The sequence below is a fragment of the Falco rusticolus genome, chromosome Z, assembly GCF_015220075.1.
Source record: "Falco rusticolus isolate bFalRus1 chromosome Z, bFalRus1.pri, whole genome shotgun sequence".
NCBI lineage: Eukaryota > Metazoa > Chordata > Aves > Falconiformes > Falconidae > Falco > Falco rusticolus.
The window spans coordinates 73,047,175-73,062,253 of NC_051210.1; the positions used below are offsets into that span (position 1 = coordinate 73,047,175).

A 15,079-nucleotide genomic window follows, 5' to 3' on the forward strand; every position below is an offset into this window, starting at 1 on the left:
TTTTTTTTTATGCCTCCATGTGCCCTGATGAAGTCTTTGTTATGGCCTCATGATTTGATTATGAAATCTGCTTTCCTGCAGGCAACTGATAAGACATTTGTGGATAAACTAAACAACAGCTTCAAGGGGAACGTACACTTCCAGCCAAGCCGAGGCCGTGTTTTGGGCTTCAGCATTTTTCACTATGCTGGGAAAGTATGTACTGTTTGCATGAAGAATGCTGTTGTATGTAGGAGGGGGAAAATGTGTTGTTTTTTAGTGAAGCAGGGTAGAGAGCATCAACCTTCTCTGCTGTGGCAGGGGAGCCACCAGGGCAGGGAAGAAAAAAGCAGAAGGAAGGGTCAAGCAGTGACCAAAGCTGGCAGAGGAGGGGACGCTTACACCTAAGTATAAGACAAATAAGGCTTTGATGTTAAGGAGTCCAACAGTACTAATAACAGAAGTGATGTGTTCCCAGGGAGTTGCCTTCTATTATTCCCTTGGATTTCTGTAGAAGGTATGGGAAGAGAGGATCCCTGATAAAAGTGGGGCTACCTCTGGGAAGCTTAGGGTATTAGAAGAATCTCTGTACTCATCATCATTCTATTGGAGCTGTAAAATAGTTCTTTATAAAATAAAAGCCCTGCATCCACTGTGCAGCACCAAATGACAGTGTAAAGGCTTTACCTTTACCTATTGGGTTCCAGAGCACAGCAGTCACTATTTTATTACCAGCACTGAGGAGCACAGTGAGAGCAGCCAGGTAGTTAATGTTTTCAAAGTGTACGCCCTTATTTATATTTTCAGTGGAACCTAAGCAGCTTGAAGTTTAGTACTACTGCACGTAACCTTGCTGCCACCAATTTTGAAAGCATTCGCCCAAATATGTTGAATTTATTGGAGACAATTTTTTAAGCAGGAGCAGATATGATGATTCAGGATAAAATTTAGTAATCTAATCTTGCCATTGTTGACTGAGTTGTTATTTGTGACATTCTTTATTAGAAAAATCACCTAACACAGAAAGGAGAGTGGCAGGCTGGGTGTGAGAAAGGAAGGGAGCAAAAGAAACAAAGTGGTCTGTGACAAAGGATGAAAGCCTGTTCAAAGGGAAGAGGTGGGGAAAGAAAAGAGTGAAGCATAGACCAAAAGTAAATGAAACTTCATAATCAACAATAGGAGAACAAAAAAAGGGCGATGTCTCAGTGTTAAGGTGCACTGCTGTGGTTCCAGTTGCCATCATTGGGGTTTTGTTCCTCATGATTTGCATCTGAATGGGGTGCATATGTATTTACAAAATTCATGTGAGAGCTGGTGTACAGAAATCACCTGCAAGCCAGTGTATATTCAGTTTAACTGTTGCTCCTGGCAAGCTGTGGAAGTGGCTTTCACAGCAAGCCTGTGATCACTGCTGGCCTTAGTGACTTGCTGCCGTTTCCCCTAGGTACAGTATACTGCTGGGGGGTTTCTAGAGAAGAACAGAGACACCTTGCCAGCCAACATCCATGGGCTCTTCATCAACAGTGTCACTCCCTTGGTCACTGTGCTATTCGCAGGCAAGTCCCTCTGCTATGATAGGACATCCCACATGAATCAAGGCCCACCCTGGCAAGAGTTAAGTGTGGAGATGAGGCACATATACTATGAACATGTTTCACAGCTAGCAGCCCCAGGGAGACTTTGGGAAGACTGCAGCCTGGAGGGGGGCTGCTGGCATGTACCATGCTGCTGGAGGTGTTCATTCCCCCCTGGGAAGCAAGGCAGGTTGTATCCTCTTCCAGAGAATTAGCCACTGCTCAGGTGTCTTCCTTTAGATCAGATAGCCCATATTCTCCACGGCCAGTGCATGACTGTCTCCACTGCACCATTCCATATGCTCTGTTCTCATCTAGAAATGAAGCTGTACAAAGTCATAGCTCCTAGCTGTTCACACTGAAAATAGATTGCTGTAAAGCCACAAACAATGAGTGTAGAGATTATGCTTTTCAAACACATTTTTGTTTTCAGTTTTAAACAAGTTTAAAATCACTGAGGTTATGCATTATTTTTGTCCCACCACTATACTCCCTTTTTGCAGTTATTGATAAACCCTCAGAGCCTTCAAGGCTTCTATCAAAGCAAAGATTTAAAGACAAATCAGGTGGATATTTCCTTGGATTCTGGCTGAGCATAGAGCTTCTAGTGCAGATATTTTTTTTTTTTTCCTGCTCAGTCCGTGCCACTTTCTTCAGCCCTTCCCTTGTATTTCCACATGGTGGAACCTAATGCCCTGTCTGTGATTCAGTATTTATAGAGAGACTTGTGTGTGAAGTGAGGTTTGAATGTTTAGACATGGTTGATTGTGAGCAAAGGTACAAAATTAATTGTTGTCTCTGTTCTTCCAGCCACTGTCTCGAGGACAGGGACACTGATGCCTCATGTGAAAGCCAAGGTATTGCACTTCGGGTCCACAGGGCAATGGATAAATGAGGCATAGTTACCCATAGTTACCTGATATTTGTTATTTGAGAAACTGGCTGAAAATGGGAGCAGGCAGAAATTGCTTGAAAAATAAGAGCAGGCAGCAATCTGCTTGCAACAAACAATTTCTCCTTTGCTTTTTCCTAGGTTTTCTGCTTGCTTCTGCTGATATGTTTAACTTGCCTTCCGTCCCTTGAAATCCATTGTCTCTCTTTTTTGCCATCTGCCTTCCAGCAGAACTCTTTGGATGGCAATCAAGTACTTCTTTCAGGAATGATCTTTTGTTTGGGATTGGTTTCAGGTCATACCAGGAGCTGATGACAAGTTCAACAGCACACGAAAACAGTCTGCTGGAGCTCAGTTCCGGGTAAGTATTGCTGCTTTATGGTGCCCTTTGAGATGGGTGCAGTGATATTTTCATAGGGGCTTCCAGGCCGCTAAGCACAGTTAAAGCATCCAGCATGCAGACAGGGGTTTCTCTGGGTGCCAAGCACAGCTGATCATGGTGGGAGTGACCTGTTTGCTGTCAGAGCCTGGGAAGTTGCTTTGGGGTGGGAAGACAGTTCACGCTGCAGGAAATTGCACACCGGGCTCTGGCAGTGCTGTGGCTTGCTGGACTGTTGACCTTTCTCTGCCCTCACCAGCATTCCCTGATGGTACTCATGGAGAGGCTGTATTCTGCCAACCCACACTTTGTGCGCTGCATAAAGCCAAACAGCCGCAAGGAGCCAGGTGTGGTGGACAGCCAGATGGTGCTGCTGCAGGTGAGGAAAAGCAGTGTCCTTTACAGGTAGTTCTGCCACGTCTCGGTGGGGAGAGCAGACCCCACCAAAAGGCTGTGGAGATAGCAGGAAGTCAACTGGTCTTCCCTTGCAAGAGAAAGCATAGACACACTTTTTATGCATGTAAAGGTTCTGGGTACTTGGTTGTTTTTGTGACAGAGACCGCTAGGTCCAGCTTTTGCGGTCTTAGTTCTCTCCCATTATCTTTTTCATGAATGCAATGAGATCTGCTTGTCAGGCACTAGGATTCATCTTTGCATCTCCTGGATGGGAACTGGTACAGACAGTACTCCAGAAAAACTGATGCTTCCCGGAGGAGACTGCTCTCACCCATCAGCCAGGGCAATTCTGAACAGGAGCCAAGTTGGGATCACTTTGATAGGAGCTGAAATGTGCTGATATGACTATCCTTGGATATTGAGTCAGGTCTGACATCCAGGCGCTTTGAAGAATACCGAAAATGATTAGAAGAGTTCAGAAAGCTCTGTGGTCTGCTTAATGTATATAAGAAAGGATAGGATTAAGAGGGAAGTTCATCCGTGCCTCAGAGTATTTCTGTGTCCAGATTTGGAAGTAAAAGGCTGCCCTCTAAGGGACAGAGCCAAAGCAGTACCCATGGCTGGAAGGTGAAGTTATTTCAGTCATTGGTTTCTATGTTTCCAATCTTTAACTGAGAGTGGTTAATCATCAGAGTTACAGGATGTGGTAAATCCAGTCTCTAACCAGGGATACATTTCCAGAAAGGAACTTACTCATTTTGAACTAGAGAAGTTTAGGGCTGAATTAAGGTGTTTCTGGCTGCAGAGGAGCAAACTGATGTCCCAATGACCTGCTTCTGTTTGTTTCTCTGGTCTTCTTTGTGGTGCTGCTTCAGCTTCGGTACAACGGACTGCTGGAGACAATCCATATCCGAAGACGTGGTTTCTCCTGGAGACCCTCATTTGAGGAATTTGCTGAAAGGTTTGTTAAAACCTCCAAGTGTTCCTTCTTAGGTATTGTTAGGGAACCAACCCTGGTAACCAGGTACGGGCAAGGAGTGAAACAGCCTCTGTAAAGTTCATGGGCCTGAGGTCATGGGGTTGTTTGCTGTGGGAGGCTGAGTGGGAAAGACAGTGATTTATTGTCGCCTTGTGAGGGTGACATGGATCAGCTCAGCACATCAAGGATGTGGCTCTTACCTTGCTGTATTGGTTTGTTTTTCACAGATATAGAATTCTTCTAGTTAAACCGGATGTTTCCCTCACCAAAGAAAGGTAGGAACCCTTCCTTTGTTACCTGCAATCCAGTTTTTTCTTCAGAGGCTTTTGCTCAGAGTAGCTTAGCAAACTGAGTAAAAGGAACAAAGTGAGAATGGGTTTTTGTGGTACTGGGGAACACAGATCACTAGGCAAGGGCAGTTAGTGTTTTAAAAGCATTTGGTACAGTGATAAATGAAATCTTTCTTGAATTGCTATGTAGCAATTCAATTACTCTAAAGCCTTGCTATCCTGTGGAATAAGAACTAGCTAATGTACTCAATTAAGGAAGTCACAATAATGGTCAAGGGTATCCACTGAACTCAGTATGGCAGGGGCTCATCACATTTGCCAGGTGCCTCTCCAGGCTTTTTCCTGATGGTCTCATGGGAGAATAAGAAGATGAGCAAGCAAGAAGAGTTTTCTGAGCAAGCAGCCAGCACTGAATGTCTCCCAGGCTAGAAAGGATGTTTCTGATCCAAGAATTTTTTATGTGTACAGACGTAATGCCCTCAGTGCTTTCAGAACCTGACTGTTCCTTACACATGTAAGTGTCCCTCCAGCTCTGCAGTCTTACCCTGTCAGCTTTTTCCTTTCTGCATCTAGGGCAGCAACTCCCCTCTTCCTCTTCTCCGCTTTCCCAGTCCTTCCTTCCTGCCACAGTCAATTGTGACTGATAGCAAGAACGAAGCATGTCAGGCAGCCAGCTGACGGGTTTTTTCAGTCTTTGAAGAAAAGGACTTGAATGTTCTCCTGGAACAGTTCTGGCAGTAGCTCCTCTGGCCTTCCCTGAAGTTACTGACAGTTCTGAATTAAGAATTGCAAGCCCAAGTGAGGTCAAGAGGGAATCTCATAGGTAAGAGATGATGGTAAACAGGCAGCATGGTGTGCTTTCAGGCACAAAAATTATAGGATGCATTGGAGAAAAGAATTACCGTGGATATGGATTGTGGCACAGTGGAAGTTTGCTGAGATAGAAGGAAAACCACTTCTGCTTTTCTAAGCAAGATGTTAGCAAAAAGTGCTACTACAATTTCACAGCCTGGTTTTGCAGGCAGAGGGAGGAAGCTGTCTGTGTGGTACAGCTAGAGTACTGCTTTCAGTTCCAAGTGTTGGGGAATCTTTCCAAGTGACCCAAATTTTATCACTAGAGTCTGCAAAATGAAACTGGAATTGGAGAACAGGCTTTCTCCCGGAAGCCTTGCTGTGCCAACCTTGCAACTTGTAAGCTCCAGAACACTTGGAAATGAAATAAGGAAAAGCAGTTCTGAGAACAAAATAGGCTCTGCAGACTTGCCTTCCAGGGAGTTGAAGGAAATCTGCCTCTGGGAACCCCTTTGCTGATGTTCCTGAAATGTTATCCTAGCTGTACCTCAAGGAGCACTACAGACTGACAGCCAGTTAGTTACTGAATGTGATCGGGTGATAGGGTATGTGATGCAGAATTGTTGAGATGCTTTCTCTTCCTTTATGCACCTAAATCCACTGGCTGCATGGTGTTCTCTTTGGGTGGAAAATTTTTTATTTCACTTTTTTTCTTCTCTTTCAGCTGCTTGGAGATACTGCAAAGTACAGAGCTAGCACACTGGATGTGTGGGTAGGTGTGAATCACTGTTACTGGGAATGGGGGGCCTGAACTGCAGAGACTTATACATGTAGGCTTACTGGTTCCCTTTGGGGAGAACTTTATGGCTGTAGGAAAGGCCTGTCCTGTGGATGATGGATGCAAGTGTAGACAGTGTTTCTTACTGTTTCTTTCTCTCCTTGACTTCACAGAAAGTCACGACTTTTCTTTAAATATTGGCACCAGGAACAGCTGGCAAAGTATGTGGAGCGGCTGGAAAGAGCAGCAGTTGTCATACAGAAAGGTGAGCACGGGGCAGGAGAGTCCCTTAATTCTGATCTCAGACCAGCTCAAGGGAAAACTTTTCTCCAGTCCCTGCTCCACCGTTGCATCTTTGCAGGTGATGTAAAAGTGGGCCAGGCACTATCTTCATATCGGGGCCCTGTGGAGTCAGTGCATATTGCAGATATCCACCTCCTCAGTGCTCATCCTCTGGGTGTGAGGATGTGAGGGTGTGAGCCTTGGAAAGGGAAAGGACAACTGAGCTGAGCAGGCAAGCATATGATTTGGCTGTGTCCTGGGATATGGTTAACTGTCCTCTGGAGTGAAGGCTTGTTGAGTGACATTAAGCTGAGGAGAGGGAAGAGGGAAGCAGACCTCATTCCTGCTTTCAGAGACAGGCAGAAGGGGGTGAAGGTTTGGTTTGGTTTGCTTTGCTTTTTTCCTTTCCCTTCCATATAGCTTCTGCTCTGGCAACTGGTTTTCCAGAGCAGGCACTGTGGGCAGTTTGGTACTTCCATGTGTACAGGCTTCATGAGGATTGTGCAGCCAGGAGGAGGAGGCTGCCACCCTGCCTGATCCCTCTCTGTTGTACTTCTGTACTGGTTGTCGCACTGCTGAAGCATCTGAGCAGCTTCTGGCTATGCACTGCACAGTATGACGAATGTCAGACTGTCACATGCTGCACCTTGTTCTCATTGATGGGGAAGGTGTGTGGGCAGTGGGAAATGAGAGGTGTGGCTTTTAGTTCATGTGCTTTGGTACCTGGTAGAGCAGGCGGGATAATGCAATGTCTGTAATGCTCCCAGTGGACCCTGTGATGGCTGCTTATGGAAAAGGTTTTCCTGTAGGCTGACACCAAGGAAGTCCTCTCTTCTTCACAGTGTCTGAAGGGTACAGGGAGATAGATGACTAACAGAGGCTCTTCTGTGAGACTTTAAGTGCCTTGGCATCAGACATGGGAGCTTAGATCTGTAATGTGATTTTTTTTTTTTTTTTAAATCTGTGATCTGGCTGCTTAGAGAGTGTAAGGCAAGTCTCATGTGGTTTTGACTGCCTGCTCACAGTAGCATTTGCATTGCTTTTTATTAACGTGATTTGAGTGTTGAGGGCTTTGCACTGGGTGAAGGAATATCACTGTGGGCTTCACCCAGGGAGTGCCAAAGGCATGTCCAGCGTTTTTTTTCTAACTACAGCTTTTCTCTGAACAGTTTTCAGGGGATTCAGATGCAGGAAGAGTTACCTAACACTGGTGGCTGAGCTGAGAGCTCAGGCACAGCGGCTACAGGAGGCAGAGCGAGAAAGAAGGCAGCAGCTCGCCATAGAAGCAGAGGCCCAGAGTGAGTTGCTCCCCCTCCCACTGCCCCCATGCATGGCTACTCATGCGATGCTAACCCTGAAGTGCTGTAAGCTCCACGCAATGATGGCCTCCCTCTGGCTTTCCTGGGGTGAGGGCTCCATCGATGGGGTGGGCAGCGAGGTGCCTGTGTTTCTGCCACTTGAAAATGTGGCTTTCTCTCTGGGGGGCAGAAACAGTACAGTGAAGGTTGTTTGCCTGACTCTGCTGGGTGGAGTGCCAAGCTGTGTCTTACCCCCATACTCCATGCAGCAGAGCCTGTCCCTATCCTGGACATGTGAAGGATGGACCTCAGGGAGCTGAGATGCTAGATTTCATCTACTTCTTCCCTCTTGTTGCAGAAAGAATCTCCTGTCCAGTCCCCATGCCACGGAAGAGGCACCCTCTGCCTTGTCCTGAAAAGCCAGTGCAGTCACCAGTGCCACGGCCACGCAGCAAGCTAACAGAGGTAGCAATATTGGCTCTCCTTGGAGCCCCTTAGCCAGGTGTGCTGGTTCCCTGCTCCTTCCACCTTCTGTATGCACATGTTCTCCAGCATGTGGTCCCAGGAGAACAGTTGACATTCTTATTATGGGAAGTTAGAGAGTCCTTTCCTACTGTGGTTAGTTAAAAAGTGTGGTCAGGATCTTTGAGGAACTGAAAACAGGTTTGATGGTTTGCAACTGATCTTATCTTCAAGAACTCAGGAATGGGATCACTACCAAAGTGATCCCGGTCCCCTGCCTTTGACCTTGCTTTCCTGCCCACTTTCCCTCTCTCTCCACTTTCAGTCCACTCCTTTTGATAACTTCTTGAACCCTTCTGCACCTCGTCCTGCTCTGGGCAGAGAAGAGCAAACTCAAGAAAAGGCAAAAAGGAGAAATATCAAGAGAGGAGCAAGTCTCTGCTGGTTCAAAGAGATGCAGGCCGAGAAGGTCATACAGGATGATGAGGCCTTTCCAAGCTGGCTGTATGGGATAATCAGCCGGAGGTGAGTGCACTGGTCACAGTGGCCACAGCGGACAATGGCAGGCAGGCAGAAGCTGCTGTGTCCTTAGGAGGACTGCACAGGCTGGATTTGCCAGGGTTTGTCTCCTGAAGGAATGAGAGTGATCTGCATAACCTTTCACTTTTAGGCTGTGAGTTTCAAACCCTTAGGGGGAGGCTTGGAGCTTCCTGTCACAGGATGCAGATGCTGAAATTTACATAGGTCCAGGGACCAACTATGGAAACTCAGAGGAAATAAGTCCACTGTGGGTTCCAAAATACCAATCCTGTGCAGGGAAAGGAGGCTTGGAACATACCTGGAGAGGAAATACACACACGTGTTTACCCTGTTGCGGACTGTTTGCAGAGACATGACACGGAATGAAGATGGACTTCTGGTCTGACTCATTATGACTGTTATTGTATTTTGTAGGTCAGGAGGAGACCTCAGTTTACAGCAGGAGAATACAGAATTCAGTGTACGTTTATTTAAAAAACTATTAAGGGGGACTTTAATGATTACCCAATAGCAATATTCCCCCAAAGCCACCAGATAATGGAAAAAGAAAGGGGTTTTGTTGGTATCTTTGCCCATTTGAGGAGGGTGCAACATAGGTGGAATTTACATCCCTTTAAGCTGAGAGACATCCACAAAGCTCTACTTTCTTATGCAGTTGTTTACGAGACTGTAAACTCTCAAGCTTTTTTGGGAAAACTATTTTTTTTTTCTACTGGTTGTGCCTTATACTTCAGTCTCTTGGCTGAGCCAAGTACTGCTTTCAAAGCAGTGTGGTAAGCAGAGAAAGGCTGATTATGCCAGTGATCAGATAGGAGTAAGACAGTGGGGCTAGCAGGTAGATGTCAGAATTTCTGGCTGTAGTCTCCCCTGTCTGCAAACTAACCTATGGCGCTGCATGCTTGCTAACTGCCAGCGTCCCTTATTTGCTGGGACTTGTGTGTGGGCATTGCTGCCAAGTGTACCTGTTATTTGAACACCCTTACCATCTTCCTTCCAGTTTGTAACTTTTTTCTGTTAAAGCTGCAAGTCTTCTTCAGTCTTACTAGATAACAAGTTCCCAGATTTTGTCAGTTTATCGCTCTGATCACAATTTAAGAGACATTATACAGCAGGTTAGCTTAGTAAAGGACACTAGAGTAGCTGTCAACTCCCCGGTAGCTGCATTTTTTTTCTATTTTTAAGATAATTATCAAGGCACCCACCTGCATTAATGCTTTTGTCCACAGATCCAGGAATGCAGGAGAGGAACTAGCACCTGGAAGACAAAACTGTCTGAATAGGCTAGCCATGAACACTTCACAATGAAAGACATAGCAGATCCTTCCCAAAGACACTGAAGATCAGACACCTTTTAAGTGGTGCTTCCTGTTGCTGGATTTAAGTCTCCATGCAGCAGTGTAAGCTCAGCCTCATGTAACAAAGCAGCCAGAGCAATCCCAAATTGCACTGGTGATGCGCTGGAGCAAGGCACATGACAAGCACAAAGCGGTGCTTTGTCTGTTGGGCAGAGACCGGGAAGACCTCCTTCCAGCAGGAAGTTTAGAGAGCCCGAGTGGTGTAATCCAAGCTGGTGTTTTTGCAAGGCAGTGGGCTTAAATTGTGCCGAACACCACTACCCCACAGTGTCCTGACTTCTTCCAACAGCCCTGGAGTGTAGGAAAGGCACATGTGTACAGCCTTTTCATCTCAGCAATACTTTGTAATGTGCTCTGAGCTGGAAGACAGTGGTTGCTATTGCACCAGTCAGACCACAGGGGCAGGTTTGGAGCAGCCCTGCTTGGAGAGGCTTTGGCTGAGAGTATTGTACCTCCTCAGCCTGCTAATGCCTCCCTGCACCACCAAGCCTGAGTTGGGAAACTTGTAACTAGGAGCACATGGGGCAGATGCTGTCCTCCCTGTGGACTGGGAGCACTACTATGGTAGCACATGAGATAGGATGGGAATCCCTGCACAGAGGCAACTGCTCACTGTCCACTTAAAAACTTTTTTCTGCTTCCAGGGAAGCTGAAAACTTGTTGAATGACAAGCCTTTGGGTTGCTTCCTTGTTCGTATGAGCCAGAGCCAACCAGGCTACATCTTGACATACAGGTAGGTAACGAGCCTTGCCAAGAAGGCTGAGGTGAGACCTTATTGCTCTCTACAATTACCTGAAAGGAGGTTGTAGCAAGACGGATGTTGGTCTTTCCTCCCAAGTACAAAGCAAGAAGACAAGAGGAAATGGCTTCAAGTTGCATGAGGGGAGGTTTAGACTGGATATTAGGAAAAATTTCTTCTCCAAAAGAGTCGTCAAGCATTGCAACAGGCTACCCAGGGAGGTGGTGGAGTTCCATTCCTGGAGGTATTTAAAAGACGTGTAGATATGGCACTTAAGGACATGGTTTAGTGGTGGACTTGGCAGTATTAGGTTAACGGTTGGACTCCATGATCTTAAAGGTCTTTTCCAACCTAAATGATTCTCTGATTCTATGAAACTGAGCTATGCGTGGCTGGAGGAGTTAACCTCCTCCACAGAAGTGTCCAGTGAGGATGATGCTCATCCTCCTCTGTTGTGAGTGCCTCAGACAGTTTGAAGTAGCAGGCAGGACACTGCAGAGTCTGTCTCTTGCCAGAAACTAGATGTTTGTGGGTGGAAGGATGCAGCTTGAAGACTGCAGGTCCCTTTTAGGCTGTGCTATGTGGCTAAGTGGGCAAACCATGTTGGAAGGAGCATTGACTGAAGCAGAGCAGATGAGTCTAGAGGAGGGTCTGAGGAGAGGCAATCAGAGTGCTGCAAGGGCATGGTTTTTGCACAGCCTCAGGCAAGGGGTAGGACAGAGTTTTGATGTGGACAACAGGCATTGGGAGGCAGTACAGTCTGCTGGGGTTTGGATCCAGCTGCCGGGGTTCTCCTGTCACTGTCTTTGGGGAAATTGCAGCTCCTCCAGGACCTACTAGTACAGCGTGTGACACTCCAGCATAGTGCATCTCCTGCATCTTTGTGATATTTGTTACTGTGACTCCTGATCACATCTGACCTCTTGAGATGAGTGCAAAGAGCAGTGACTGGGTCCTGGAGAGACACTGTGACCCCATGCCATGCCTATTTCTGTCTGTCCATCTCCTCAGGGGTGAAGGCCACTGCAGACACTACCTGATCCAGATCCAGCCCAGGGCACACTATGTCGTCCTGGGAGAAGACCGGGCTCATGCCTCACTCACCGAACTGGTTCGGTATCACCAGACTGTGGGCATCAAGCCCTTCATGGAAATACTGACTGTTCCCTGTGAGCAGGTGAATGTCAAGGATCTGCAGCCAGACAAGGGGATGGGGCATGGACTCTGCCCTGCGCAGACAGAGTCACTGCAGCAGCATCTGTCTTTGTGTTCCCATTGGGGGTGTCCCATTCTGGTCGGGCAGCTTGGCCTCTTCTGCATGCACTGGGAAATGCTACTAGCTAGTCACTGGAGAAACCTGGCATGGGAAAGAGGTCCTGGCAGGTGGATGACAGCCCCTGCCCCCTGAATGTCAGCAGTGGGCACAGCTGACATTGTGCTTGTTTGTGCTGTTTGAAGTGTGTGGATGGTCTGCAAACCACTGCTGAATCCATTCTTCCTTCCCTCAGGAAAGTAGTGAGAGTTTGGATTACAAAGATCTGGAGTGCCTTACGCTGGGTTCACCAGCAGCTGAGTGGAAGACCGCTGCAGAGGAGCAGCCCTGCCCCTCCAGGCCTTCCACTGGCACACCTGCTGTGCAGTCAGGAACAGCTGCAGTTTTCAGACGGTTCAGGAGGACCATGGATTGCCAAAAACAACAGAGCCCGGACAACAGCAGGACAAAGCCAAGCTCAGGCAAGAAGGGAGGCAGCCAACAAGCCTTCCTTCGCCTCCACTCTTCCATACGTCTGGCGATGCAGGAAATCCAGCAGGTGAGCTGGGGCATATTCTCTGCCGAGCCTTGCCACCCGTGGCTGTGCTGGGACATGTGGAGCTGCCCTACCCAGGGGCAGGAGAGAGAAGCACTCTTCTTTCACAAGCAGCACTCTTGTTTCCTAGCTCCTGGGTCTGTTTTTATTTGGTGGTCTTGGGATCAAGACTGTGTTCACTGGAAGTGCCAGGCTCGGGGAGACCCTGGGAGAGGCTCACTGAGATGCCCAAAGAATAGTCCACAACAGAGGGGGCTGTGACGTGGCTGGCATCCCAGTCACTGCTCCCCTAATCCTGTCTCTCTGCTTCTCACTGCAGTTCTCTTCCTTGAAGACCTCTGTACAGAGATGCTGTCAGGCTCTCAACGTTGAGGATGTAGAGCCCAAGTGATATGGTAAGAAGACAGATAATCATGCAAGAGGGCAGATAGCAATTGCAGCTTCTCCAGGAAATGGAGGAGCAAAGGGGCTCTTCCCTTCCTGCTCCACCTGGAGCATCTCTTGGCCACCGACTGCCTTGATATAGAGCAGAAAAAACAGAGGGCAGTGGCCAGCTTCCATTCCAGGACTGCAAAGAGACCAGAAGGATTGGGAAAAAAGTGTAAGGTTGGGTTCCCAGCACCTGTGGTCAGAGTGTGCTTGCAGTACAGTAACAAGGCTGCTGGAGGGAGCTCACGGTTTGTTAGATGCCTGGGGCTGGAAGGACAAGTACTATCAGAAAGCTTATCTGCGTGCTACAATAGTCCCATGTATCAGAAGTGGGTGCTGGGCAGAGAGCCTTGGGGGGTAGCAGAGGCAATGTGCTGAAGGCCAGGCTGAGAACATAAGAAAAGGCAGCAGTCTGTGAGGACTTTTCAAGGTCTCAGCAACTAGAAGCAGCTGGTTACTGAGGCTGTAATGTACTGGGTGGCTCACAGGAGTAGATGAAGTGGGCCAGGAAGGGCCTTCAGACACAGCTGGCTGCGCCCCATGCATTAATTGTCTGAAGCATCTAGTGGGTGTGAGCTCTGTTGTGCAGCCAGTGTGGGTGAATCCCTGTCCCATTCAATTGCTGAAGGCAGGAGGAAGCAGTAGTGGTGCTGCTGTACACCTCTAGAAAAATCTGGATTTGTGTCAGCTGAGAGTGGAGAGGGATCAGAACACCATGCTGTTAGCTGCCGACCCGCTGTAAGGCTTGCAGCTTTGCACCAGAATTGCTGATTTCCCTGCGTGGTTCTGCTCCCAGGAATTTGTGTTGGAGAAAAGCTTTTTATCTGGGGCCTGTCTTGTCTTCCTCTTGATGGCTGAGAAAATCCTCTCCCTGAAGTGTTTGGCTTAATTGCTTCGTTCCTGTACATGGGTATTAATGTACCCAGGGGATGTTCCTTGTGTCTGAGGTTAGGCAAAAGAAAGAAAAAAACATGTGGGATCTGCCTAGGTAACTGCAAGCATGTCACACTGGGATTGCTGAATGGAGCCCTCCTTCTGTGTCCACCATGGAGTTGTGTTTCTTGTTTGAAGGTCAGAGTGGCTCAGCCCTGTACTCTTCAGATGTTGCTGGGCCATGCCTAACAAGGTGAACATACCCAGACATACAGCAGTCTTTTTTTTTTTTTTTTTGTCTTTTTTTTCTTTCTGTTTTTGCTGCATACAGCTAGCCCTGTGCCTTTAGAGAGCCCTGCTGCAGCAACTAACTTTCATCAGCATGCAGCTAATCTCAGAGGCTGAGACTGCAGCATCTGGACCAGTCTCAGCCTGGCAGAGGGGAAAAGGACAGGAACAGTCACACTCTGCACAGACCCACGGTGCCCGACAGTCTGCATGTCGATACTTTAGTGTGCCTGGAGACCCCTGGCCTCGCACATTTAATAGTCACAAACTGAATGTCTGATGACAGCTTGTTTTCTCACAGATACCTGTACTGATTTCCTACCTCTTCATGTCTTCTGTCACTGTTTTGGTTCTATGTGTTCACCGATCTGGGTACTAAGGGAAACTGGGCTTGGGAAGTAAGAAATGAAACTGGTATATCCTTTTTGTTGAGTGCAGGAGCACTTGAACGGGAGCTGAGAAAAGGGGCAAGAAGATATTTCTGCAGAGGGAACTTCCTGCCCTTGCATCAGTGTGCTGGCATGCTGCTTCCCAGTCATTAGCCACAGCTCAAGTCAGGGGATCACTGGGGAAGCTGCTGGAGAAACCCTCCTGTTCATCCAGATTGGAATCACTACCAGTCCGGACTGAACAACATGCTGCTTTACACTGAAGATAGCAGAATATGCTACTTGTAATAAATTTTCAACTTTTTGAAATAAAATTTATTTCTGCAAGGAGAAGCTCAGTGTTTTCTTTGTTTCTATTACCTCAGTCAGTTCAGCCAGGGACTGCAAATGGAGGAGAATGGCTAACACCTCTGAGGGTAGGCACAGGATCATATGGAGTGTCTCAGTGGAGAAGCTGAAGGCTCCTGGTATACAACTGCTGTTTCTAACAGTGCTCTCCTGTTGGAAGAAGGGTTCGCCGGAGTCAAGAAGTCGCTCAATATGAGTTATGCATCTT

At 47.5% G+C, this 15,079-nt stretch overlaps 2 protein-coding genes across 2 annotated transcripts in view; both read left to right on the top strand.

Annotated features, from left to right (window-relative positions):
• Nucleotides 1–1,915, top strand: part of LOC119140994 (myosin-IIIb-like) — a 14,872-nt gene extending 12,957 nt beyond the window's left edge. The window contains exons 15-16 of the mRNA XM_037372650.1: nucleotides 1,424–1,535; nucleotides 1,872–1,915. Coding sequence (XP_037228547.1) covers nucleotides 1,424–1,535; nucleotides 1,872–1,915 — 156 coding nt within the window. The remainder of the gene's footprint in view (nucleotides 1–1,423; nucleotides 1,536–1,871) is intronic.
• A 450-nt stretch (nucleotides 1,916–2,365) lies between these two features.
• Nucleotides 2,366–14,841, top strand: LOC119141923 (SH2 domain-containing protein 4B-like). The gene is made up of 15 exons (XM_037374623.1): nucleotides 2,366–2,410; nucleotides 2,741–2,806; nucleotides 3,084–3,203; nucleotides 4,096–4,181; nucleotides 4,427–4,474; nucleotides 6,006–6,053; nucleotides 6,233–6,324; nucleotides 7,511–7,639; nucleotides 7,998–8,104; nucleotides 8,427–8,626; nucleotides 10,641–10,730; nucleotides 11,748–11,913; nucleotides 12,245–12,547; nucleotides 12,864–12,939; nucleotides 14,178–14,841. Exons 1-14 carry the CDS (start codon nucleotides 2,390–2,392, stop codon nucleotides 12,933–12,935), a joined length of 1,548 nt encoding a protein of 515 aa, XP_037230520.1. The 5' UTR covers nucleotides 2,366–2,389; the 3' UTR covers nucleotides 12,936–12,939; nucleotides 14,178–14,841.
• The last annotated feature ends 238 nt before the right edge of the window (nucleotides 14,842–15,079 follow it).